Raw genomic sequence first — 27,107 nt, 5'->3', positions numbered from 1 at the left:
AAGGAGACTTCTTCATGTCACCACGGTGGTAGAGAAAGGGCACAAGGTAATACACCTCAACTTTTTGTAGAACATATAGCACCTGACTTCTCAGGGGCTTCAAATTCTGTCCCAGGTATTTCATTTCATAAAGAGTTCATAATAGTAAGTGTCAGGTGTGTCAGATTTAATACATTTTAATATCTACCAAGGATTTCAGACAATGAGTTCACAGGAAAATGTTGGACTATTTTTCATTAAAAGTCATACTGTCTGGAACATCGACTGATGTACAACTCAGCTGCTTTTAGCTATTGGATTTGTGTCTTTTTCCTTAAACCTTGTGAAATTGTTGTCTTTTGTTCAGCTGCACTGATTCGTGGGAACAGGAACAACTGCACTCAGTTTTCCCGAAACTTGGACTGGTTGGTCAGCAAACTGGAGAGACTGGAATCTTCATCAGGTATTACGGTCAACAACGACCCTCATAGTATGAAAATGAGTAACAGAAAATATGCTCCACTGATGCTAAGATCTGGTCTATTATATTAACATTTGTTCGGATAATGACAAATATTTTATCTGACCTCTCAGGGATCCTGGAAGTCCTCCACTGTATTTTGGTAGAAAGCCCAGAAGCTCTGAACATCATTCAGAAAAGTCACATTAAATCCATCATCTCTCTGCTCTACAAGCATGGACGCAACCACAAGGTGGGCATAGATATCAACACAGTAGCCTCAAAATAAGCTAAGGGTGTTTGAGACTGAATGTGATTGATTTCAACTCCTGGTTTGAGCCTGTATTACCCCATGTTTAACTGCTCAAGTAGCTTCAGTATTAACAAAACAAAAAATATAGTCGGTCACAGAAGCTGACAAGCTCCTCACACACCAGACAAATGAAATTGTTGAGTGGATGAAAACTATGGACCACAACTGTGCTTCCTCTCGTAGCTATTTTAAATGACATTGGCTCAGCTTTCATAAATCTCAGCTGTGCTTTGAGCTGGATGCTAATCTTAGCATGATAACATGCCTATAGTTACCATATTGTAGTTACAGTATGTTAACATGATACTGCTAGCATGTTAGCATGTTACTCTTAAATATTCTCCCCTTGTCAGCATGGGTTTCACTCTGGGTTCTCAGGCTTCCTCACAAGGCCCAAACACAGGCAGCTAAGTTTATTTGTTGACAAATTTCATGCCACTGCATCGCTGAGATATTTTACTCCGGTCCAATACTTGGGACCACTTTCGACGGCCGCTAAAGTGGCCAAAAATATATTGTTAACTATCTGATGTATTTTGGTGAAGGAAGAGGTCAACTTCAGCTTGTTGTGCTTCATGCTTTCCTTGGTAAATCAAGAGATGAACTACCAAGCTGAAAAATACAAATATCTTATACAAATCTACATGTGGCACTGGTGATTTCAGAAATATTTGTATGTACACATGTGTCTCATAATTCCAGGGAAATACATGAAGTTACTCACGATGTATATTTAATTCAAATCATTTGTTTTGAATTTTCATTATTCTCTTTTGAGTATATGGAAATCCAAGTGTACTCTTACTGGACAACAAATAATTTGACTGTGAATAATAGCTTAGCAGTAGCGAACATAATCTTTATTTTTTTGTCCTTCTTTTAATTGGTGACAGCAACAGAACTAAACTGGGTACAAAGGCATTTGAGCCTGTGAAATGATTTACATATCAGTTCATAAAACTTTAGTCAGTGTTGAGCAAAGGTTAAGCTAGCGGGTTAAATTATTATATTATCTGCTGTCATTGTTGTGTTTGATGACATTCCTACCATGTGTTTTACATGCAGTGTTTAAATGTCTCTTAATATTTACCCTATAAATTGTAGCAGGCATGAAAGGATATCCTTGTAAACAACAGCTGTCATTTTATGAGAGGCAGGTGGAAGTCTATGGATGTGTAGGCCATGTATACAGTGTGAATATGCTACAAGCATGACAGCTTGCAGAGAATCTGACCAAACAACTGATCATTTAACTGAGAAATAAGTGTAATCTACATTTTTCCTCTCTCTCAGATTCTGGATGTCCTTTGTTCCCTCTGTGTTTGTAACGGGGTGGCAGTGAGAGCCAACCAGAATCTGATCTGTGACAACCTGCTGCCCAAGAGAGACCTGCTGCTTCAGACTCGACTTGTCAATGATGTTCAGAGGTAAAGAAAGAGAAAAGCCTCTTGATGGTTTTATTCATCCACTTATGAATAAGTGTTTAAGGGTTCAAACTTTTTTAGTGTTATCATGGTAGCTGGTTAAAATTTAATATAGATGTTTTGTCTTATTGTGCCAAAAAGTAAAAACATCCTCCTAGGAGACAGGTGATGTTTTGGGTGGGTTGATGGGAAGAAATCATGTGCCACTACTTGGTACTGAATCAGAGAGTGTGGCTTTTGGGGTTCAACAGAATGATTCAATGATTTATATTTAAGCTTCTTCCTCTCTTTATCACCTCCAGTATGAGGCCAAACATCTTCCTGGGCGTGGCTGAAGGTTCAGCTCAGTACAAGAAGTGGTATTTTGAGATGGTGATCGATCAGGTGGACCACTTTTTAACTGGCCAGCCGACACACCTGAGGGTAGGCTGGGCCAACACTAAAGGCTACGCTCCGTACCCCGGTGGAGGAGAAGGATGGGGTGGCAACGGTGTCGGGGATGACCTGTACTCTTACAGCTTTGATGGACTTCATCTCTGGTCAGGTAGGCTTCTTATTTAAGGCCAGCACCACTGGTTAGTTTTATAATATGAGGGTGATTGAGATTGGAAACCTATTTGGGCTCATAGAAATCCAACTGTTCACCCAAAGCCGGGTTTGAAGAGTTAGTGTTCATTTTACCTCCATGGTGTATGCAAGGTGTAAATGTGTGTTGTTCCGCATTTACTTAAACTCAAAAAATTGTAATCACCTTATTGGAATTAGCAATGAGGTCCTAATGAATTTTTTAATGTTAAACTCTTTAGAGTAATAAGTAAATATGTTTTTTCACCAAATGTAATGTAACAGAGAAATATGAGAGATTTTACAAAACCTTTTAAGGGCCTTAAACTTGTAAAGCAGTCTATCAATTGAAGCCCTTTCTTGAAAATCTCTGTGTGGCAAACCAGAAAATACAAGTAAATTACAGACCTAACATCTTCACATACTGTAAAGGTGAAGGCCAGTTAAAGGCATATTCTCCGCCTACAAGAAAACGACATCAGTGTTTGCATTCGTTCAGCCAACTGTCGGCTTGTTGCTTTAGGGCTTTGAGTCCTTGAATACCCCCTATCTTCTGCTCTCACCCTGAAAGCATACACCTTTTTCACCTCTTTTCCTTTCCAAATCTACTAAAAGATCCATCACCTCCTCTCATACACTTCATGTCATCCCTTTTAAAGCACTCATCCACCATCTCTCCACCTCTCTGCTCCCCTCTCTCCCCCTCGCCCATCATCCTGCCCTACATTCGCAATGACGTTGCTGCTTTAACAGCCATCCATCCTCCCTCTCTGTCTCTGCCCGATGTTGTCTAGGCCGTATCCCCAGGGCCGTGGCCTCCATTAACCAGCACCTGCTGAACTCAGATGATGTGGTCAGCTGCTGTCTGGATTTGGGCGCTCCCAGCATGTCCTTCAGGATCAATGGGCAGCCTGTCCAGGGCATGTTCGAGGACTTTAACACCGAAGGATTCTTCTTCCCTGTCGTCAGCTTCTCTGCAGGTGTCAAGTAAGGCTCCGCATTTATTAATGGGGAATGAGATGACGAAGCAATCCCAATAGAATGGACCGAATTGGCGTCCTGAATGACAAAAAACCTACCCAAGGAAAAACGGATCTTTCCTTTTTTAAAACTTTAATTATATGGATAGTAGGTGTTACAAAATTATATTGATAGTAGGTGTTACTAAGTACAAAATTAACTTGTAGCAGAAATATCAACGAAAAGTTTAATAGACTGCAGTCCTTGTATTATGTAATTCAAAATGAATTGAAAAAATAAAAAAGGAAAGGAAAAAGTAAGTAAAGAAACATTTAAAAAACCCATGGTGAATTAAAGTGTCTATGAATATTATTACATAACGTCCTGCAATGTTATGTAACTTCTCATCTCAGGGCCCGTTTCCTGTTGGGTGGACGCCACGGAGATTTCAAGTTCCTGCCTCCCGCTGGTTACTCTCCGTGCTATGAGGCGCTGTTGCCTAAAGAGAAGATGCATGTAGAGCCTGTGAAGGATTACAAGAGGGACCATGAGGGGGTTCGTGACCTGCTGGGAACCACCAAGTTCCTCTCTCAGGCCTCCTTCATCCCCACTCCAGTTGACACCAGCCAGGTGAGCATAGCAACATCAAGGAAATCTTACTTTTGCATCAGTAAATTCAAGGTGCATTTATATAATTTAAAGTTACAAAATAAACAAGATCAATTATTTTAAAGAGTGTAAAGGCTCACTGCATTCACTTATACATAAAATACTGCTTATGACATTGATTTGGGGATATTATTTAGATCACAGAGATAACATTTTTGTAGAAAACGTTTCCACAAATGCATAATAAATGCAGACTCTGTACCGCTGTATAACAAAGCCAAAATAATGTGAACCTTCCTACAACCGCCAGGATGCTAATGTTGCATAGTCAGGAGAAAGATATGACAGCAATCTTAATTTGTTGGCCCATTGGCGTCTTTGTGATCATCCAACTGTACCATCTGTTCTCCTTCTCACTCTCCAGATTGTTCTTCCCCCTCACCTGGACAACGTCCGGGACAAACTGGCAGAAAACATCCACGAGCTGTGGGGGATGAACAAGATTGAACTTGGCTGGACCTATGGCAAGGTAAAGCTGCTATCCATCTTCTCATTCAATACACAAAAACACAGGGTATATTTGTAGAGGGTGGGGGACAAAGGTCAACTTGAGCCCTTTCCAGCCTAATGCAGGCTAATGGCTATTTACCTCTAAAATCTCTGTCCTCTTGAAAAACATCCAAAGTTTAATGCTGCTTGCCTCGACAATTTTTCTCGATGTGTCCGTAACACTCCCTGTTCACTGCAAACAGTTTCTCAGAAGTCTGAACACACACTCTACCTCTTTTGTACTGTAGTGGTTATCGCAGAATCATTTCCCAACTGAGGCCTTCGCCACACCAGCCGTTAAACAAATTTAATGAGAGTCTCACCTTCCAGGCATTTGACATTCTCATTAATTACGACTGGGTGAAAGCTTCACACAAAGGGATAACTCATTTTTTTATTGTTATTAAGGACAACATTTAGGTCCAAACTGCTGCTTGGTATTTTATTGTTCTGTAACAAACCTCAGTGAGCTCAAAGTTACATTGATTGACTCAAAGACAGACGCCTCTTTGGACAGGCAGCAGATACTCGGCAAGCAGAATGATAATAAAGTTGGATACAGCTTCGTTGTTTTAATCGGAGTGCTTGACCTTACTGTGTATTGCGTCGACCTTTTGTTCACATCATTTCTCTTTAAAACTTTGAATAACAAAATATTATCAGAGAAAGAGTCACTGGCAGCGTTGAAGAGTTTTACTCGATTGGATCACTGACAGCTGAGCCTCTTGCCACTGTGACTCTCTTCTCAAGTTGAATAAGGCTTATATTTGCTTCATAAAAAACCCACCTGAGGCTTGAATTAATCTAATTGCAAAACAAACAGAAATGCATCTGCCAAAATCTACTTCAGATAAATTCAGCTGCAGTCCAGTTCTTTAATTTCTCAACACTGAGCAAGATTTATTTATATTTTTGGGCTCATTGACCAAAAGGAAGAGAAAAAAAGAATCCACATTTGTTGCTGTGACATGATTCAAACAGTAATGACACCCAACTGCTTTCTCCTCAGGTTCGGGATGACAACAAGAGGCAGCACCCTTGCCTTGTGGATTTCGTAAAACTTCCTGAAACTGAAAGGAACTACAACGTGCAGATGTCTAGTGAAACACTTAAGTAAGGCCTAGCAGTTGGCTAAATAATCTTATTACCTATTCATGTAATTGGCTCTGCTCTTTGCTCAATGCTGCACAGAGGCAGATTAAGGCTCAGATTAAAGCAGTGCTTGTAATGACTTGCATCTCCTGAGTGAATTCCAGTATTGATTTTTAAGAAATCTTGGGTCCAAAGCTTATTTGAGCCAACTACTGACTGAGTCACCTCACTGTAAAAACATTTGGCTTGGCTTTATTGAGCCAAGCCAAATGCTCAATAACTGCCATGTGTCCAAACAGCCATATCCGGCTACTATTTGCAGTGCAATTATTGATCTTCTAAGATTTATCAATGGCTAGTGAGCTGTGTTAAAATGTGGCACTCTCAATGGATTCTGCCAGTGTAAGGTTAAAACATCTAACAAGGTGTAATGGGGCTTGAGTATTGATATCAGTTATGGTCTTTATCTCTCTTTTGGTTTTAAATGTCTATTTTATCCTCAGGACCCTGTTAGCTCTTGGATGCCACGTTGCCCAGGTCTTTGTGAATGCTGCTGATGATCTGAAGAAAGTCAAACTTCCCAAAGAGTAAGTTAGCAGTTTTTTTCTCATGACATCCTAGAAACAAATATGATGCATTTTGTTGTGTGTCGCATGATATCATCCTGTTCAAGTCATCAAGATGTTATGGTTTATCCCTGTAGCAATATGATTTACCGACATTTATAACAGTACATTTTGTAAAACAATCATTAAAACAATCAATCTGTTAGGGCGAATGGCTGAATCACATGGAAAATATTCTTCAGCCATTCATACCGTGAAGTCACTGCATCGTTTTTGTTATTTGCTTTGTATTGGTTTTATTTATTGTATTGAATTTGAACATTATTCTGATATGTTATTCACTTGCCTTCAAGCTATAATGCCTGATTGTTAATCATTGGTTTTGCCACTAAAGATGAAAACAAATATAAGATAACAGATATAAATTGACCCAATTTTAATTGTTAGTGTCTAGTGAAATGGTAATATGATTTTCAGTGATTTTTCCTTTGTAATGTTGTTTCTTCTGCAGCTACGTGATGACTAACGGTTATAAGCCTGCGCCACTTGATCTCTCTGATGTGAAACTGACTGCAGGTCAAGAGGTTCTAGTTGATAAACTAGCTGAGAATGCACACAACGTGTGGGCCAAAGACAGAATTAAACAAGGATGGACCTATGGCATCCAGCAGGTAATAGTCATTATTCTTCACATTTAGAAAGAAACTGGCATAATACTGGTCTGGTCTTTGAATTATTTTAGAGTTGATAGTAAATTAGAAATTTTGTTGAAGATTTTTGCTGAAACAGTATTATTTGTATTTTATGCTCGTCTTACTCCTCAATTTTCTTGTCTGTGTCAGGATTTGAAGAGCAGGCGTAATCCCCGCTTGGTGCCATATGCTTTTCTGGACGAGCGCACTAAGAAATCTAACAGAGACAGTCTGAGAGAGGCCATCAGGACCATGGTTGGATATGGATATGACATAGACCCCCCAGACCAGGAGGGTGAGACCCTATTGCTGACACAGCTGACATACTAAATTCTTAAAATTCCTGTTTTAAGTTAAAAATGTAGAGGTCCAGGTACTATTTAGAACGATTGAATATGTTTGGCAAATTAAAACTGCATACATTAATTTCACAAGGTACTGTAAAGTTCAGTATGATCGTCTGCCATCACTGCCTGTAATTCAGTTAGCATTTTCAAAATGGAATTAAGTCCAAATCCTACATAACAGGCTGCTCAAGAGTCAACTTAAATAGGAATATAGTATGCCCCATGGGATATTTTGGCTGATAAATTATTTCACAGAAGCTAACAAAGCTCTGCTTATTCTCTGATAAATACATTCCATTTCATATAAATTCATCCTAATTAGAGTCCCCCGTTATTTTGTTATTTCAAAGCTTTTATTTTGAAGCAACAAAGTCAGTGAATGTTATGGTATACATGGTATGTTAAAATCTATCCTACATCAAGATCTTTGCTGGAAAATGTAAGCACTAATTGTTACAAGATTATACTAAGTGCTTTGTGATTTTCATGTTTAGTGTCATAGCCAGGATGTTATTATATAATTTCATACTGATACTGACAATGATACATAAAATCAGCTTCATATGCTATTGGTGTCAGTAGTTATTTAATGTGCCTATAAAGTCAAAGCATAACCTTCTACTGTCCCTTCCCATATCTAGCCCTCCATGTGGTTGATGATCAGAGCATCGAGACCATCCGCTTCTTCCGTGTGGAGCAGACATATGCAGTGAAGACGGGAAAGTGGTACTTTGAGTTTGAGGCGCTGAGTGGAGGTGATATGCGGGTTGGCTGGGCCCGACCAGGCTGCAGGCCCGATGTCGAACTAGGAACAGATGACCAGGCCTTCGTCTTCGACGGATGGAAGGTAAACCAGCTCTGTTAGGATTTTGTGGACAGTGCAATACTTATGATGAATTAGTATGAAAGGAGATATATCTTAAATATTTGTGGAGAGTATTATTAAGTAATAAAAAATATAAACTGTTAATGAAAATTTTTTTGCTTTATGTTTTTTTTAAATAGTATTACAGTATATTTTGGCAGCTTGTACAATAGGATCACTTTGATAGTAACCGGTTTATGAGTGATTAGTGATCATATGACACATGCTACAAAGAAACTTAAAGCTTTGTCTTTTTTGTTAAGGGTCGACGTATGCACGCAGGCAGTCGCTACTTCGGACAGGCTTGGAAAAAGGGCGACGTGGTCGGATGCATGATCAACATGGAGGACAAATCCATGATTTTCACCCTAAATGGAGAGCTCCTGATCACCAGCAAGGGCTCTGAGCTTTGCTTCACTGACTTTGAGACGGAGGACGGTGAGGGCTTCATAATTCAGTGAACTTTTGTGCTTATTCATTCATTTATTCTGTGTGTGTTTCATCCTCAGTATCTCTAGTGGTAGGACTGGGTGTGTTTGATGCAAAACAAAACAAAAACTTGTTATAAAAATGCTAATGATGTTGCAACCTAATGAAGTCCATTGAGACTTTGGCCCATTACCCTGGAAATGAACCATCCTTCAGGACAAGGCAGAGAGAGTGACATTGAATAATGTTAAATGGTTCAAATTCATTTTCATAGTTGATGGTGTGATGCATTCTGCTGTATAGACAGTTTACATACATGACAGTATGCTGAAATAATTTTTTTTAAGGCTAATAAAGGTTCACATTTTAGTAAAATTATGTGCCGTAAAATCAAGTTTGATAATTCATTTTTGAAAATAATTTTCTTTTATGCATGCACCAAGATTTATTTTCCCCACGGTTATAGATTCACTGAACTAATTTAGTCTAGCTCTTAATGGCACAGAGACAGGTCACAGATTGTTAGTCTTACAAAAACATCTGAGTTCGACTAAGTTCGAAGATGAACCTCGCACATTGCAACAAGGGATGGCATGACTGGATGATATTTCACACTTTAGAATAAACCAATATTAGCCTTGCAAATCCACCAATGTCTCTTAACTCTCCTCCAGGTTTCATCCCTGTGTGCAGTATGGGCATGTCTCAGATTGGACACATGAACCTGGGCAAGGATGCCAGCACTTTTAAATACTACACCATGTGTGGTCTCCAGGAAGGCTTTGAGCCCTTCGGTGTCAACATGAACAGAGACATCACCATGTGGTTCAGCAAGCGCCTTCCCACCTTTGTCAACATACCCCAAGACCACATGCATATCGAGGTGGAAAATCATTTTTGTTATTATTATTGTTGCTGTTGGGATTGTCCTTTAGATGTTAACAGCTTTGATAACCGGTCATTAAGTGTTTGGCTAGTTTCTAACTTGCTCTATGCATACAAACAGCTATAATGAACAGTGCTGCCGGAGTTGATGGACATGTTGTGTATCAGTCTCCTTCTTTGGATCGTCATTCCCTCCACCTGACTCTTAACTCCCCAGGTGACAAGGATTGACGGAACGGTAGACAGCCCTCCCTGCCTCAAGGTCACCCACAAGACGTTTGGCACGCAGAACAGCAACAGTGACATGACCTACTGTAGAATGAGCATGCCTGTGGAGTTCTACTCTGCAGACAAGATACTGGACGAATCCCTGAAACTCAGGTCAGACATCACTACTACACTGGAGCAGCAGTGGAGAGTATTGTTGTGATTCAAAGAAATATATCGTTTTGAAGGAACATCAGTTGAATTGTTTGACTGTTCTAGTAGTAGTCTTCCGACCACTCGAAGTGCTTTAAAACTACATGTCTACAGATTTCTTCACCCATTTACACACCCATTCATACACTGATGGCAGAGGCTGCCGTTTAAGCTGCCACCTACCCATCAGGATTTTTATGCTCATTCACGCACAATTTTGGGTTCAGCCCAAGGAAACTTTGACCTGCAGACTGGAAGAGCCATGTCCTTTTGGTTGACCTTTAGCCTAAAGTGCAAGTGCAATTCAAAAAAGAAAAGAAAAAGAAAGATCCCCTTGTTCATAAAACCTGTATTTTTGTCTTTGCAGCCATCCTCCAAAAGAAGATGGAACTGTTGACTGTAGAAGCATCACAACTGTAAATCAACTAATATCTTCAAAGAAACAAATCTGAAAACATTTTTTTTATGGATCACTGCTCTCTGTCTGCCATGCGTAACCTATTCTGCTGTGTGTTTTTTATGGCAGTACTACCACTCAGTGAGAGTGTTTGCTGGACAAGACCCTGCATCAACGTGGGTGGGCTGGGTCACACCGGACTATCATTACTATAGCAGGAACTTCAGCCTCAGCAAGACCCGAACAGTCACTGTCACCCTCGGAGATGAGAGGGGCCGAGTCCATGAGAGGCAAGCTCCTTTCCTTTTTTTCATCTGGAGTTTATAGGATATCATGAAACATAGAGAGATGTAATTTTGACGTGGAGAGTCAGCAGATTTACTGGGTTATCTGAGGAAATTGGAGGATCTGAGAATATCAAAAATGTGTCACCTTGCCGGTAATTTAGGGAAGGTCACTTTATTGTTTGAGGGCCACAGTGTGAATCTTGCTCTGCACTGAGCACCTAAGGACATTGTGTGAAATGGGTATTCAGAAATGAATGTCCTTTTGATATGTCTGTGTTTTTTTACAATGTAACTTCCATTCATTTGCAAGACTTTTCTCATTTTGTGAGTTTGATAAAAGACAAGTTCAAAGTAGAATTCATTAAGTTCATCAATCATTGTAGGGTAGGGCTGTGTTTTAAAAAAATGTAAGAGGCTGAAACATGAATCGATGGGAAGGAGATAATATTGTTACTGAATACAATTCTGGCTGTATGAAAGCCAAAAAGCTATTGCAAGAAAAGGCAAAAGTATTTTTCGACAATAACTTATTTCACAGGCTCTGTCCATATAGTAAATTAATTTACATGAGCAAACTTTGCCAATGGTAACATTTGAAACAGCAAATAGGTTTTCACAAGTAAGTTTAGGTCAATTAAATTATATATATATAATAATAATAATAATTATACATATATAATATATGTATGTATATATATATATATATATATATATATATATATGTATGTATATATATATATATATATATATATATGTATATATATATATGTATATATATATATATATATGTATATATATATATATGTATATATGTATGTATATATATATGTATATATATATTCAAATGTTATATGTATGTATATATATGTATATATGTATATATATGTATATATATATATGTATATATATGTATATATATGTATATATATATATATATATATATGTATATATATATGTATGTATATATGCAAACTTACACTTGTAAATTACCCATAAGCCTTTATTAACCTTGGAGTGGCGCTGCATATTTGAGAGGAACCAAAGACATATTCAGTTGTCTTTTATCTTCCCTTGTTCATCCAGTATTCAGGGGAGTTAAAAGGGAAGAGAGCTTCTGTGTGTAACAAAATTAATATAAATGAGGCAAGAGTCACTAGTCAACGCAGATCGATGAATGTGACACATAACAAAAATATATTGTGCCCAAATTTCTTATTTTTCAATTTTCTTTTGTTGCTGCAGTGTCATGAGAAGCAACTGCTACATGGTTTGTGGGGCTGATGCAGTCGGCCCGTCTTCCTCTAGCCGCTCCAACTCTGACCTGGAGATCGGCTGTCTGATCGACCTGGCCACTGGCCTCGTCTCTTTCACGGCCAACGGCAAGGAGATGTCAACAACATATCAGGTAAATAAGAATAAAAGCACAGTAGTTGGGAGCAGAGGACTAACGCAGAAGGACAGTCTGCCTCATGAACATCAGTATGTGCACATCATTATTTCTCTCTCCTGTGGTAAATATACAGTATTTTTCCTTGGTTGCAGTAGTTGGTATGCAGTTTTTATTGTCCGATCGGTCTGGAGAAAGAGTTATTATAATTGAAATTTTGCTTATTACTCCGCAACACTCGGCTAAATAACAATTACATTCAGAGATTGAGAACTAATGAGTATTTTTGTTGTAATAAATCTTTGGGAGGATGGCCCACACCTATTTTGATTGCAGCACATACTCAAAATATCATACCTTCTCTTTCCTCCAGGTAATGTGAAGTAAACAAATGAGTATTACAGTAAATTAGACCTGCAGAAAGGCAGTAAGGAATTTACACAGTTAAATTCTCATCTGTTTTCTATACCGGATTCTTAACAAAGGAAGACATCAGCCCGGTAATCCTCGTCTCGCGTCTCTGATCTCAAGCTTTTAACGACTCATATTGAATACCTGACTAGACCATGAAATGTTACTTTGTCGGTTATTGGCACCCGTTTTTCTCTTTTCTTTCCAGTCTGTGATTTAGCTGTGAATTGAGGACGCTTTCAGAAGAGTCAGGAGGCTTTTAACTTGATGAAAAGCTTCTTGTCTTGTTATGGCTTCAGTTGTTTCTCCTCTCTCTTTGTATTTATCATTTGTCTCAGATGGCGGTCATCAGTACACCAGCTGATACGCATTGAACTTGGATTTAAAATGCCAGCTATCCATGAGCTTAGAGGTTAAAAGCCTTCTGACACACTAGAAAGAGCAGAATGCTGAGCATCAGATCTACAATGAGCTGATATAAGAATTCAACAAGAACTTAGATTCCTCTAAGGGGTTTGTTCAGGACAGATCTGGCTTTAGTTTCCTTTTGGTGCATTTTTACATCCTGTGAATCTAAATGATTAAATCTATAATGTTGATGACCGAGTTTTGTTTATTTTCAGGTGGAGCCAAATACTAAGCTATTCCCAGCTGTGTTTATACGTCCTACCAGTGCAAACCTCTTCCAGTTTGAATTTGTCAAGATCAAGGTTAGTCTGTTTTCAAATCCAACAATGCTTCACCAGAACGAGTAGAAAGATTTAAACCATTTGGTCTTTTTTTACACTTATCCCTCATATTCCGTTATTAAATAGGTGGCCATGAAATGTATAACATTAAGCAACTTCATTAATTTTTAATGTCCCTCATCCTTGAATACAGTAGTCATTCACTGGTCAACAGACCCACATTGTTACTCTATGAACCATATTGGAAGTGTTTGCCCCCCAAAAATATAAATAAATACATTTGTATTCAGTCGATACATTTTTTGGGATGATTTAATGAAATAAATGTGTATGAAATATTATGTTAAAAAACTTGTTTTACTATGAGGATCCCTCAGGGTTTCCACTGAAGGCTCTACAGATTTAAATCCCTTAGAAGTGTTTTTAGAATCAACATATTTATTCAAGAAATTGTAATATTAAAATCATAAGCACATGGTCCTTTAACTAGTTAAAATGTGTTTCTTTTCTATTATCTTTCCTCCTAATAATACTTTTTTTCTCCCTCTGCTCCCAGGATGCGATGCCGCTCTCGTCTGCCATATTTAAGAGTGAGCACAGGAACCCGGTGCCGCAGTGCCCTCCACGTCTGGATGTGCAGACCATCGTGGCTGTGCTGTGGAGCCGGATGCCGAACACCTTCCTCCACGTGGAAACTGCTCGAGTCAGCGAGAGGCATGGCTGGGTGGTCCAGTGTCTGGAACCGCTGGAGATGTTGGCTGTACATATACCTGAAGAGAACAGGTGTGCAACAGGGATGTGATTTAGACTCACAATGTGAACTGCAATCAGCTACACCTCTGTATATGACTGGTTCAGTCCCACATTGTTATGTTATATATCATCTTGGGAAAAAAAGCCTCGGCCATACGAGAGCCATGATTCTTTAATACCTTGGTGATCACACTATGTAACACCTTAGTCAATGATTTACAACCTCTTTCTCACAAAAATTGTGCTGTTCATATTAAGACCAAATTGCCCGTAAACTCTTGCGCTTCATTTGCAAATGCATTCTTTCAAAGTAAATGTGGTAATGTTGCAATCAAGTTGATTTTGATGCTAAAAAACCCATCATTTTTGTAAAATCATTTTAATGAAAAAGATGATAGCCTTTCAGTAAAGATTGTTTTGTCAACTATTTTTGGATAAATAGCCCTACGGGAATGTCTATTTTTGTCTAATTAAGTGAATTAAATACCATTCAGATCAAGACACCTAATCAAACTGTTTAAAAAAAACATACCTATATCTAATACTGGCCTCAGTGACCTAATGCACCTTGAAATATTAGAGGGGATCTTTGTGTGCAGGTTGTGTATCATCTCAAGCATATATTGTCATGTTGTAAATCGGTAAAAGCAATGAAAGTGTAGTTTTGCCACCAAGTGTATACTGCTGCAACGTAAATTATCCTCCAATCACCCCATTTGTGTCCTGCTCTCTTCTAGGTGTTTGGACATCCTGGAGTTATCTGAACACGAAGACCTGAGAAAGTTCCACTACCACACACTGAAGCTGTACTCTGCCCTCTGTGCCCTGGGAAACACCCGCGTTGCTCACGCCCTCTGCAGTCACATGGACCAATCACAGCTCCTCTACACCATCGACAACCAGTACCTCTCCGGCATGCTGAGAGAGGGCTTCTACAATGTACTAATCAGGTGTGGTATTTACATTTGTTCTAGATTTAATATAGTTCGATATGGTTAGGATTTTTTTATTCTTCTAAGTTTCCTGCAGTTTAAGAAATTGTAGTGGGAAATACAATGCTGTTAGCAGTAATACAAAAAAAGTCTACAATTCTGCAAGTGTTAAAATTCAACAACCTTTATTTTCCTGCACAAAAAAAAAATTGGCAATATTCTTACTCATCAAAGAATTTAATGATGAACAATGAAAGAATTGGAACTTATTACAACATCATCTCCAGTACCATTAACTCTTAAAGTGATCGAGCCACACACAAGACTACAAAGTTAATATGTCAGAATAAGTCTTAATAATGCCTCCCTGTAATCCAGTATAATTCAGTCTCTGTTTTTTTTCACACAATGTCAATAAACCACAGACAGACATAATTTGAATAAATCATACATTGCAAATTTCACCTGCTACTTTCAAAACATAGTGCTTACCTCAAATAACACTGAAAATGCAGTTTCAAGTGGAGGGTTTTAACATCCATGTAGGTGGGGAGTGTTACTTTCAACTGTGATAATAATCCACAATGCATTTAAGAACTCAGCATTGCAGAATGCCAGTCAGGTAATTGCTGACTCACTGGTATTGATCAGCAACCCTGTCACCTCCCACAGATATATTCAGGTAATTTTGTGCTGTGGAGCTATAATTATAACACAAAGGGAAATATATTTATAAGCCTAGAATGCTGAATGGTTATCACCCGATAAGTGTTAAACCCAATACCTTCCCACGATGATTGACCTGATTCTTCTTCTCATTGCCAGCATCCATCTTGAGACGGCAAAGGAGGCTCGCCTAATGATGAATAACGAGTTCATCATCCCTGTGACGGATGAGACTCGCTCCATCAAGCTGTTCCCTGATGAGTCCAAGCGGCACTCGCTGCCTGGTGTTGACCTGAGCACCTCCCTCAAACCTCGGGTCAACTTCTCCCCCGTCGGCATCATCAACACAAAACGCCACCAGTACCTTTACAGCCCCCAGATCCCTCTGGGCGTCCTGAAGGATAAAGCCATCAGCATGCTCTCTGAGGCTGTGCAGGGCGGAGGCATACACATCCGAGACCCGGTCGGCGGCAGCGTGGAGTACCAGTTTGTCCCCATCCTGAAACTGATTGGAACGCTGTTAATCATGGGAGTCTTAACCAGTGAGGAGGTGAGAATGATTCTCCTCCTGATTGACCCCAACGTGTTTGGGGAGGCCAAAGAGGGAGAAGAAGCTAAGGGTGATGAGGTGGCAGTCATAGGGGAGAAGGAGGATGTGAGCAAGAACGAGGAGAAGGCCGTGGAGGCGGGAGAGGAGGAGACAAAAGAGAGTAAACCGCAAGTTAAAGGTCTGCTGGACAAGTCACTGCCCGAGTCTGTTAAACGCAAGGTAAGGAAAGTTATAAAATATACACACACACATTTCAGCGATTAAATGTGAGATTGGAAATAGTTGCTTGAAATGAAGTCACTCTATTAATATTCCAAGGTTTAATTTGATTTAAAACTTCCCCATCTTATCTCACTTCTTCCGATTTGGTACACTAATTCCTCATTTGTCAGCAATTCAAAGCTTTTATGAGTTATCTCACTGAGAAGTGACTGCATAAGTGGCACTGGATGAATACTAATTTTCCTATTAATGACAAAAAGTCCAAAATCCTGTAGACAGCTACAATCTTTCCATTATGAAGATGAAGGCAGATATTTCTTGGAAAGTGCAATGATATGTGAGGTTTCTCTCTGTTAAACATCCACAAATCATTGAATCAGTTTATATGAAAATGATCTTATTTATAAAGCACATCAAACAAAACAGACACAGAGAGAAACTGTTACCTCTAAATGAACTTTAGATTCCCATTCTTGCTGAATTAATTTCTTCTTTTCAGATGTGTGAGCTGCTGCACTACTTCTGTGACTGTGAGCTGAAGCAACGCATCGAGGCCATTGTCTCTTTCTCCGACAGCTTCGTTTCCAAGCTGCAGTTCAACCAGAAGTTCCGCTACAATGAGCTGATGCTGGCATTCAACATGTCTGCCGCCGTCACTGCCAAGAAGACTAAAGAATTTCGTTCACCCCCACATGAGCAGGTACTATATTTTGAATGGACCAAACACCATGACAAACTGTTTAAATCCAGTTTGAGATGTAATATATGTTCAAGGTTGTTTGAGGTATTATATCGGAACACAAACCTTGGATGATTACTCAAGCTTGAGGGTGAAAAAGAATCAATGACTACTTTACCTGCATAAAATATCTTGTTATTGCCCTTATGCCGAAAACAGCTATTTAAAATTAATATTCCATTACTATTACGTGCATACCACAATTTAACGTAAAACGCCCACATGACGTACGTCCTATAGCTATGCCCTTTAAATAATTACAACTTAAGAGTCAGAGGCCGATACTGGAGCACAGGGAGCAAGGGAGTGCCTTTTAGTTTACAGTTGTTTCTTTACTTTATTTTCAGCTGGTATTCCCGAATGGGAAATTGGCCCGAGTTTGAGGCTAAAGTGAACTGGGGTTGACCCTGCATTGAGAGATAAACAACTGATATATAAGAGTAGAAAATTGTTATTTGTTCCAAAGAGGATTTAACAGTCAGAATGCATTGTGCGTAAAATCTTTAGAATCAACATCAATCCACTTATTTATAGGGTGGCATTTGAAATTGTTAGCAAGGTTAAATGCCTGTATAAAAAAAGAAAAAAAGAACTATAAGCACTTTGAGTATAAAAACTCAAAGTGCAAAGAGCTAGATTTACAGATATACTTATTTTGACCAGGGCATGGTGCTGCTAGGACACCTAAATTAAACCTGCAGCTCAAAATAATCCCACTGACGGTTTATTCGCTCTCACAACACATGTTGAAGCAATCAGCCTTTTTCACTTTTCAGAACTAGCTCTACAGTTGTGTGTATGCACCATAAATACTAGACATACATGTAAGGGCTACTTGCATACGTGTTACCATCTAACTGTTTGATGGTGGAAACACATCTCTCTTTCTTCTCCTTAATAAACTGTTTGATTCCCTGCTTTCTGATGTATAAAGATGTAAAAAGCATCAATAGAAGCAGATGAAAAAGTTGTCGAGACTCAGTGATGAAGTATTTGATCTTGCTGCTATAAAACAAACTTAAGTATATTAATGGATCTCAGTTCTCCCTTACACCACCTGCTTTCAGTATTTTTCAGCCCAGTGTGTAATAACTGTGTCAGCGCACTGAAGTGCTAGGGGCTCAGATCTTTGTAGCTAATGAGTAGGCCCAATTTAACATCCATATTACCTTCAGTGTGTCTCAGAGCCGAAGAAGAGAGGGGCTACAACATTATTCTTGCTGCTAATGGCCAGAAAGTCCCATTTGTTTCTTTTTCTGTTTATGCTCAGATCACTTGCTTTTGTGCCGCGTTGTTGGATACAACACCGCAGTGCCTTAAAGAGGGAGCCAAAAGTTTAGATCTGCACTTCTGCAAAATGTCTAATTGCATTTCCTCTGAGCTGCAAAATATTGCAGATAAGCATGTATCTACAGCTACACTGATCCCTGACCAAAAAAAGTACTGTCGCGGTTAGGAGCAGGTGTATACTGTAGGCAACATTCTCCAAGTTTTCTGAATGTTCCTCCCATGGTTTATTAAAAAGCCATGCCGGAAATAGACAAAAGCTGGACTCTGCTTTGCTGAAGGAAGCAGCTCATGTATATTTAGTCTGTTAGCTTGTGACATACAGCAAACACAGCAGATTTGTAGCTATTTAGAATAATTTATCATTAAAGCTATTTTAAAGATATCCATTTGTACTTGTCACTAGAGTTGATGGAAAAGGCTTTACACTGCGTTCACACTGCGTGCCGATTGTCGTATGAGCAGTTGCCTGGCTGTTCACACCAGAAGCACATTTTCTGCTACTCTGCTTTTTTGTGGAGAGCTAATGTCTCTCTCTCTCTCTCTCTCTCTCTCACTCTCTCTCTCTCTCTCTCTCTCTCTCTCTCTCTCACTCTCACTCTCACTCTCACTCTCTCTCTTTCTGCCTACCCGTCACACTCACTCTCTGTTTAGACACAACTAACAAGTATGTGGAATAGCGTTATTTAAAAACCACAATTGCAGAGTTAGATAATTGTTGTAATCATGTGGGGGCTAAAAATCGAGGTGAATTGAAACTCCAGTTTAACAGCCGGCAGAGAGGGGAGGAAGGTCAAAAGCATTGGCATACATGGGATGCATATTTTGTCATTTATCAGGTTTACATTAGATTATTAGTGGGTTTTGTTGGCTGGCGAAAGCAGTGTGAACCCGTCATCAGATGATTTCTGTCTGCATTGATCAGACAGATACCATCTATAAACAGCCCATGTGAGCCCTCACTGCAGCAGACTACACAAGTTTCTGCCGTTGGGTTATGTATGACCGGTTAGATGCTATCTACTCTGTATGCCAGCCTCCTTTTATTCATACTTTCACAAACCTGTGTGTTTATTTGCTCAATTCTCCCCCTTCTCCTCATCCCTCTCTTTCTCTTTAGAGAGCCTAAAACACATTTTAAGATTCCCTTTCCCACACTCTGATTATAACCTTCTTTTTATGTTTGTCTGTTTCTTGCAGATCAACATCCTGTTGAATTTCAGTGCAGGGGAGGACTGCCCCTGTCCTGAGGGGATCCAGGATGAACTTAACTCCTTCCATGAAGAATTGCGACTGCACTGTGGTAGAGTCAAACTGCTCTTTCAATTATTTTACAAATGGTGTTGAATTTGGTTAATTGATGTTGATACATTGTATTTGGCTGAGGGAGGATATCTTCTCACACAAAATGATTCTTCTTGATCTTTGTTTTTTGGGGTGTTGTATGAACTCGTCATATGCCTAGTGAGAAATGAAGTCGACCAGCCACATTGATTTTAGGCTTATCTGTTATCAGAAATAACTAAGCACCAACATATTATGTCCTCATATACTACAACTAGTATTACTAACTTTTTGCACATTTAAGCACTTGATACAAAATGTTGAATTTCTGAGTGTCTGACAGTTATGTGTTTCCCCTTGCAGGAATTCCAGTGGAGGAGGAAGAGGAAGAGCAGGACACTTCCATAAAAGGCCGTCTCCTCGCTTTACTCTACAAAATCAAAGGTCCACCTCAGAAGGCAGAGAAGGAACACACCGAGGAAGAGCAGGCTGCTCCCAGTAAGTAACTCTGAACACCAAAGAGGAACATTTCTGAACTTCTCATAGCACAGTATTTTTGTGAAATTGTAAATTATTCAAATGTACTCGTAATTTAGAGATTAAGGATTGGATGCAGAGATTAACCTCTAAAGGGTTAAGTTATTTTTATAGGCTTGACAAAATGCAATAAACAAGTGCACTGTCAAACCACAGGAGTGCATTTGAAAGTCTCACAACAACTTTTACTTTTTATAAAGAAGAGGTAAAAATCATTACATTTTGTAAACTCTTATCGACTGACATCGCAGGATACTTGGATCCTGATTTCATACAAAGATGCAGACAGAAAGTAGGGGACTAACATCTAGCAATTCAAATTTAATCTCAGTGCTACACAACAAATTGTTGCATGCCATGTTATCAATATCTATTCAATATCTTAAGGTCTGCTGAAAAGGAAATAAGCCATAACAAAGTATTTTTGAATGTACTACGTGTGTCATTAAACACCAAATTGGTATTAAAAGAACCTTAAAATAATTTTTAAATATATATTATACAGAACATAAGACACTGCCCGGCTACTAGTTTAACAAGTTCCTTGCTTCCAGCTGGGGTCTGTGGTTTCATTATTATTTTCTGCCGCCCTTTGCTGAAAGCATGGCTATGTTCTGTTTCAAATAGTAGCAGACTAATGGACAGCTACTACAAGACTCTCTTCCATACATTTTAATGCCTTACTCCAGCCTCCCACACCTAGCATGCATTATTGAAACGTTTTATAAGAGGACAGTTGATGTGATTCAAGATGATTGTGGAAGACCTGGATCACCTCTTCACATCACATGAAGATCATATTAACGTATTCAATTATGGGCGAGGAAACAAGCTGCTCCTTGTTAATGTCAATTATACTCATCTGTTTTAACATGTAAATGTTATTTTGATGTCTGATCTGTAAATGTAGTATTATGCTTCATGGTGAAAAATCCATGTTTTTTCTTTAGTCTTAAAGTCTTTTAGGGACTGAGTTGCTGAAGGGCACTATTTAGATTCCAGACGTTTCAATGAATTTTGCAACACTTTGAATTTTGTTTGGAACGGGTTGTTTTATTTATGGTGGTCAACATGTAGTGCTACTAAATATGTTTTCTTTAATGCACTCCTACATCACTCCACTTCTACTTCAGGTACACTGACTACATCATGATAGAATTTATAAAGACGATATTACAATGTTATTGTATAAGTGGCGAACTTCGGCTGTGCTGGATACAGTAGACACTGGCATATACAGTATAGTCATGCTTCATTAAATGTATATTAAAAAAAAAAAATTATGTTTTTGTAGAAGCACCAATTAACAATTCGGCCAACTTTTTATAAACAGCACCATATTGACTGTGTGTGGTTATTTGCAATATAGCTTGCAGACAGGGTACTTTTAGTTTGTTAGTGATGACTCCCGTGTGAGCTACTGTTAGAGACGATGCAGAGCAGATGTGAATCTGTGAGGCATTCACCTTCAGGGCAGCTGGCTCCCTCTCTCTCTCTTTTTGTTACCGTCTCGTCCCTCATTAGGATTCTGCTCGAATCTGACCCTTTGTTCAGCACAGATGTTTGGCTGTTTGACTTAAACACTCAAAGTTTAGCGATAGCTTTGGAATAACAATGCTAGATTTGGAGAGGTGTAGCATTTAGCTACAGCCTTTCCATTTATCAATACAGTTTATTTGGAGTTGTGCTCAGTTGTATTGTTGCTTGTCTGTTTGATCGCACCTTAAAACAAAGGTTCAAAGGATTACCCAGACAAACACCTTAAAAAAAAAAAACTCCCCTTCAGTTTAATTTCCATCTGTTTCTATACATCTATCTTGTTGTTTGTCTTCTACTATAAATGCATTAGGTAGAGACATGTTTTTCCTTTTTTTCTTAAATGAAAAACCTTTCGAGGTGCCTGGGGAACAGAGCCCACAGCTGTTTCTAAACAGTCCTTGGAAACAATTTCAGACATTTTCTTCCAAGGAGTTTAAAAGTTTGAAGGATAGGCAAAAGTAAATTATACCCTAACCTTTTAAAGTTACCTTACTGCAGGAAGAAAAGGGCTTGAGACTAGTAGGATATATTTTAGTAGCTGCATTTTGCTTTAAAAAAGATAAATCAATATATTCTAATCCCAATGTTTTAGAATCAATGTTTGCTCAGTGATGAGTAAATGTTGTTACTGTTGCATTGAGTTTAGCATTGTTGGTAAGAGGGGGAACAAGGGAGCAATACAAATAATTAATATGTTTAGAGAATGAGTGTAGGTAGAGTTGACAGCCTCATATTGTATAAGCAACATCCATAAATACCATTTTAATATGAGGACACCATGTGTCCCACCATCATGGTGATGAGGCTTAAATTATCTTTCTGACACACCATGTTAAATTCTTAATTAATGTACTGTTTACTGGTCATGTCTGTTTAAACTGACAGATCACGCTTGCCCAGTGCCATTGACATTTCAAGACTACATATATTTCTAGACATTACTTCAAAGTATACTGATATACTGTATAAATGACAGTGTCATTAGTGTACATAAAGACATAAAGATTTTTTTGAAGTAATATATGGTTAAAAGTAGAAGCATAACCTAGTCTATAGACTATAGACTCGAACATGATTAAAGATGTCAATGTACTTTACTTGACTCTACATCTGAACTAAGCACTCCTTCCATGAAGGCCTCAGCATTTTGTTTTCATGCAGAGAAATAATGTATTTTCGGATTTCTGGAATTTGCTTGCTAATAAGTATGAACTAACTAGTGTGGTGTTGATGAGAGAGAGACAAAGGTTTATGTTTAGCACTGTTAATTCCATATAACATATCCACACTTTTTTAGTCAGCTGAAAGAGTTTTTCACTTTGTATATGTAGATGTTTGTGTGTGTTTGTTTGAGAGAGAGAGAGAGTGTATACATTTCTTCCTGTGATTATTACATAAGATTAAGAGAACAATTGGCGTAAGTTGCTGTCTGCTATGCATGTAGTGGGTTCTTATAGCGAAACTTAAAACAACCTCTATATCATTATTCACTGCCTGGATGTTGAACTCTCACTTCTCCAGCCAACCTGAAGGAGCTGATTTCCCAGACCATAACCAGCTGGGCGCAGGAGTCTCACATCCAGGACCCAGAGCTGGTCAGAGTGATGTTCAGCCTGCTAAGGAGGCAGTATGACGGCATCGGGGAGCTGCTCCGGGCCATGAAGAAATCCTACACCATCAGTGCCGCCTCCGTGCAGGATGCTATTAACCTGCTGGTGTCTCTGGGTCAAATCAGGTCTCTGTTGTCAGTACGCATGGGCAAGGAGGAGGAAAAACTCATGATTGATGGACTTGGGTAAGAAAATATGTTGCAATAACCACAGACATACACACTTGTAAAATTCTGATATTTAATAATATTTAGGGATTACACACATACATTGAAGACAGGGTTGGTATTCTTGAGAACTAGCAAGAGTACGCTAGATCTAAAAACATATCCCACCAAAACCTCTTTGTCACTAAAAGTAGCTAGCAGCACTAGCTCCAAATGTTGCTAAGTATAGCAGGATTAAGGCCTCCCTCTTAAGCCAATTCCCCAACATTATCATTAGGAACTTAAATATATAATGAAGGAAAACGACAAACATTGCTTTTGTTGGTACGCATAGCTGTTAAGCTAGCGGCTGGTGGAAGACTCTAATGATGGGCAATGACTGCATGCGCAGAGTACACGCATGCAGGTAGGTAGACATGTAGGTTCCATGTCCAGTGATTACATTCAGGCCTAATGAAATTGCGAAAAACATTTTTTAAATGTTATTGATGATAATTACCAACCCTGTCTTTAATGTGCTGTATATTGCCTCAAAAAGTTGGGATGTAAAACACATTCACGTATTATTTTCTTGTGTTCCCAGTGACATCATGAACAATAAAGTTTTCTACCAACATCCCAACTTGATGAGAGTGCTGGGCATGCATGAGACCGTCATGGAGGTCATGGTCAACGTCCTGGGAGGAGACAAGTCACAGGTACGAAGGGCGTGACCACATATTAACATTTTGAGACTCGCTAGGACTTATTAGCTATTGTCAACCCAGTGTCAAACCATCTCAACTCAAGGTCCAATAACACGGTTGTTCTGGAGTTTTTGACAGTCCTCATCAGTAGACTGGGTTTTCTCAGTTGCAAAGAAATGGTCCCCTTTTTCTTTATGCATGCATTTGTTAACTCCCATGCATGTGTGGATGACAGACAGCTAAGACATCCTGCTGATGGTTTCACACTGATCCATTGATCCAAAGCCACTAGTTATGCTCTAAGAAAAGCAACAATGTGCCAACAAATGCTGGAGAGAAGAAGGGTTCTTGCAAGTAAACTTCAGTGTAAACATTGCAGGATAAAAATGTTTGAAAAAATCGGCAGGGAGAAAATATATTCAACACTTTTGTCAGACTTCAATGATATGCAAAGTGTGTTTTAGTAAGTATCACTGGCTGTAAACATAACTTTTGTTTGTTCACAAGAAAAACTTCACAGGGCAGCTTTAACCTGCCTTTTGAACAAAGGAGCTTAGTTCAAAATGTTGTCCCTTAACCGTTATACCTGCCCCCTCCAAAGGTTCTCACTCCCGGGTTAGTAAAGTCTGATGGCCCCAAAAATATCGGTGTTGAGCGTGCAGTACTGAACTGTTAAGTTTCTGATTTAGATTTAGATTTAGTAGTTTTGTACCTGCGCCAACTTGATTAGAAAGCCCTGACAGACCCTTATATTTTATTCCTAATAGGTTGTATACTGATCTCAGGAAAAGACTGTGTATCCTAAGATGTTGATGTAAGCCAAGATCAACAACATAATACTCAGAAAAGCCACAAGGGTAATGGAGAGGGCAGAGGAGGGCAAGAGAGGGGTGAGAGGGAGGCCTCTCAAGCCTGTCCTTTTTGGGCAGTGCTGACAGAAGCTGAAAGAGATGGTTGTGATTTAATGCCACATCCAGTGCCAAGCATGAATTAAACCCTAGACAGGAAGACCTCAGAGAGACATTCAGGCCTTCACATCTGACTCTGACAATCTCATCACACAGTCTCAGACATAAATTCCAGACCAGTTTACTGCCACTTGATATGTGCACTTCACTTACTGTAGCTATATAAAGTGGCATTACCCCTGCTTGTAAGTGTAAATGGTTTACAATATTTTATCTTACAATAACATATTGATGATATGTTGAAATGCAGTTACATAATCAAGGTATAAAACAAACTACAAAAAAAAGCTAAGAATGGGTTTTCTATTTTTCCACCCAGACTTAAATTAAATGTTGATTCCCAATGACAGTGTAACAACATAGGTAGCATTTTCACAAAGGCTTAAGCACATTAGAAAGGTGAAATTGATTTGGCTGTCAAACACTGTGATAAATCTGCTTTTAGAAGTGGAAACATTTAGAACATCTGATTGTTGAATATATAGGGCAACTTGTCTGATGATGAGTGTGATTTTCTGTGGTCTTCATATTTGCAGTGAGTAATTTGCCTGAGATAAGGTGTGGATTTACCTCAGTCTGGTATCTGTATATTTTTTTAACAATTTACTTTCAAATCCGACATTGACAAAAATGACTTTGCTCTTCGATTTATGCTCACTGAACCTTGGACTGAAGCCACACTAGAATGAGAATGATAGAGGGGTAACAAGATTGTATGCATGGACTTGGTGGTGAAATAGTTTTCCAGTTGTGTTGAGAACAGAAAATATATTTTGTTTATTGACTATGCTTTCAGCTTTTCTCAGAGACAAGCATATGAGACTCCAGACATATCCAATAGATTGAAATTTGCCTTATTTGTGGAAATACTTGATATAATCTACAAAATAGTTTTCTCGTGACCTGAGTATCTGAAATGTACACTACTGTCTACGTCAAACAGAAATGGGAGAAAGAATCAGGATTTAAGATATCTGAAGATGATTGGAACGATATATGGTAAACTTGGGCTAAGACTACCAACTCAAGGTCCCGGGGAGAGTTCTGTTTGAAGAAAATAGGATATTTTGCAACTGCAAGCAAAAACGTATGAAACGGGGTTAACAGGGACAGGCAAAGCATTTTAGAGATGGAGAGAAAATGTTTCCAATACTTTACCTTAGCCTTCTGCTGACCCCCTCAGTCGCCATGGCTGCTGCACTGCAGGCTAATTTATTAGAGGGATGGAGAGAAATGTTGTTTATAGGCTAAACTATTAGAGAGATGAAGAGATGGCCGGCTGTTGGGCTTATTCTCTGCAGCCACTGCAGCACCAAAGCATGGGGGAACCAGGAAGCCAATCAGCATAGCCTGCTTGCCAGTTCTGCCCCACTTCATTGCAACACTGGTCAAAGAAAAAGATCAGAACAAAGTTGTCATTTATCTGGTGATAACAATGTGCTTTCCCATGCTGTGAAAATAGTGTGAGGAGGATGCATTAAGTTGTTAAATTTGATTAATTTAACGGCTGGCTAGTAAGCAAGCTACCTTGCTAATGCCACCAAGTTAACGCCACACTAAAATCAGCCCAAAAGCAGGCTAGTGGCCAGCAGAAGAGCTGGTTCAATGGCCCCTCTGTCTCTCTCTTTGCCATTAGGAGACCACCTCGCAGTAAGAAGGAGGAGAGGCTGAAGACTAGCTAGCCAATTTGCCATTTCTTGAGATGGACAAGCCAGCTAGTGTAGCTAACTAGCTATCTGTCCTCTCCCGAAATCCCGTCTGCGTAGGTGTTGGTTAATGTGGTCCCACTGGTTAAACTTTCTCAAGTAACACTCGCAGTCTTGGTGAGTCAGTGTCTGCACA

The 27,107-nt window shown here is 39.1% G+C and overlaps 1 protein-coding gene across 1 annotated transcript in view; it reads left to right on the top strand.

Annotated features, from left to right (window-relative positions):
- Window positions 1-27,107, top strand: part of ryr3 (ryanodine receptor 3) — a 115,263-nt gene that overhangs the window by 46,660 nt on the left and 41,496 nt on the right. Inside the window, exons 15-41 of the mRNA XM_054618316.1 lie at window positions 347-442; window positions 574-692; window positions 2,046-2,179; window positions 2,479-2,720; window positions 3,535-3,727; window positions 4,114-4,330; window positions 4,734-4,838; window positions 5,868-5,971; window positions 6,454-6,537; window positions 7,028-7,187; window positions 7,359-7,503; window positions 8,197-8,402; window positions 8,684-8,858; window positions 9,524-9,732; window positions 9,952-10,115; window positions 10,522-10,570; window positions 10,681-10,841; window positions 12,081-12,243; window positions 13,260-13,346; window positions 13,882-14,108; window positions 14,816-15,028; window positions 15,836-16,445; window positions 16,948-17,148; window positions 19,675-19,777; window positions 20,122-20,256; window positions 23,356-23,629; window positions 24,195-24,309. Coding sequence (XP_054474291.1) covers window positions 347-442; window positions 574-692; window positions 2,046-2,179; window positions 2,479-2,720; window positions 3,535-3,727; window positions 4,114-4,330; window positions 4,734-4,838; window positions 5,868-5,971; window positions 6,454-6,537; window positions 7,028-7,187; window positions 7,359-7,503; window positions 8,197-8,402; window positions 8,684-8,858; window positions 9,524-9,732; window positions 9,952-10,115; window positions 10,522-10,570; window positions 10,681-10,841; window positions 12,081-12,243; window positions 13,260-13,346; window positions 13,882-14,108; window positions 14,816-15,028; window positions 15,836-16,445; window positions 16,948-17,148; window positions 19,675-19,777; window positions 20,122-20,256; window positions 23,356-23,629; window positions 24,195-24,309 — 4,691 coding nt within the window. The remainder of the gene's footprint in view (window positions 1-346; window positions 443-573; window positions 693-2,045; window positions 2,180-2,478; window positions 2,721-3,534; window positions 3,728-4,113; window positions 4,331-4,733; window positions 4,839-5,867; window positions 5,972-6,453; window positions 6,538-7,027; window positions 7,188-7,358; window positions 7,504-8,196; window positions 8,403-8,683; window positions 8,859-9,523; window positions 9,733-9,951; window positions 10,116-10,521; window positions 10,571-10,680; window positions 10,842-12,080; window positions 12,244-13,259; window positions 13,347-13,881; window positions 14,109-14,815; window positions 15,029-15,835; window positions 16,446-16,947; window positions 17,149-19,674; window positions 19,778-20,121; window positions 20,257-23,355; window positions 23,630-24,194; window positions 24,310-27,107) is intronic.

The sequence above is a fragment of the Anoplopoma fimbria genome, chromosome 18, assembly GCF_027596085.1.
Source record: "Anoplopoma fimbria isolate UVic2021 breed Golden Eagle Sablefish chromosome 18, Afim_UVic_2022, whole genome shotgun sequence".
Lineage (NCBI taxonomy): Eukaryota > Metazoa > Chordata > Actinopteri > Perciformes > Anoplopomatidae > Anoplopoma > Anoplopoma fimbria.
Note: the sequence above shows the minus strand (reverse complement) of the source record. Positions and strands in the feature narration are given on the sequence as shown.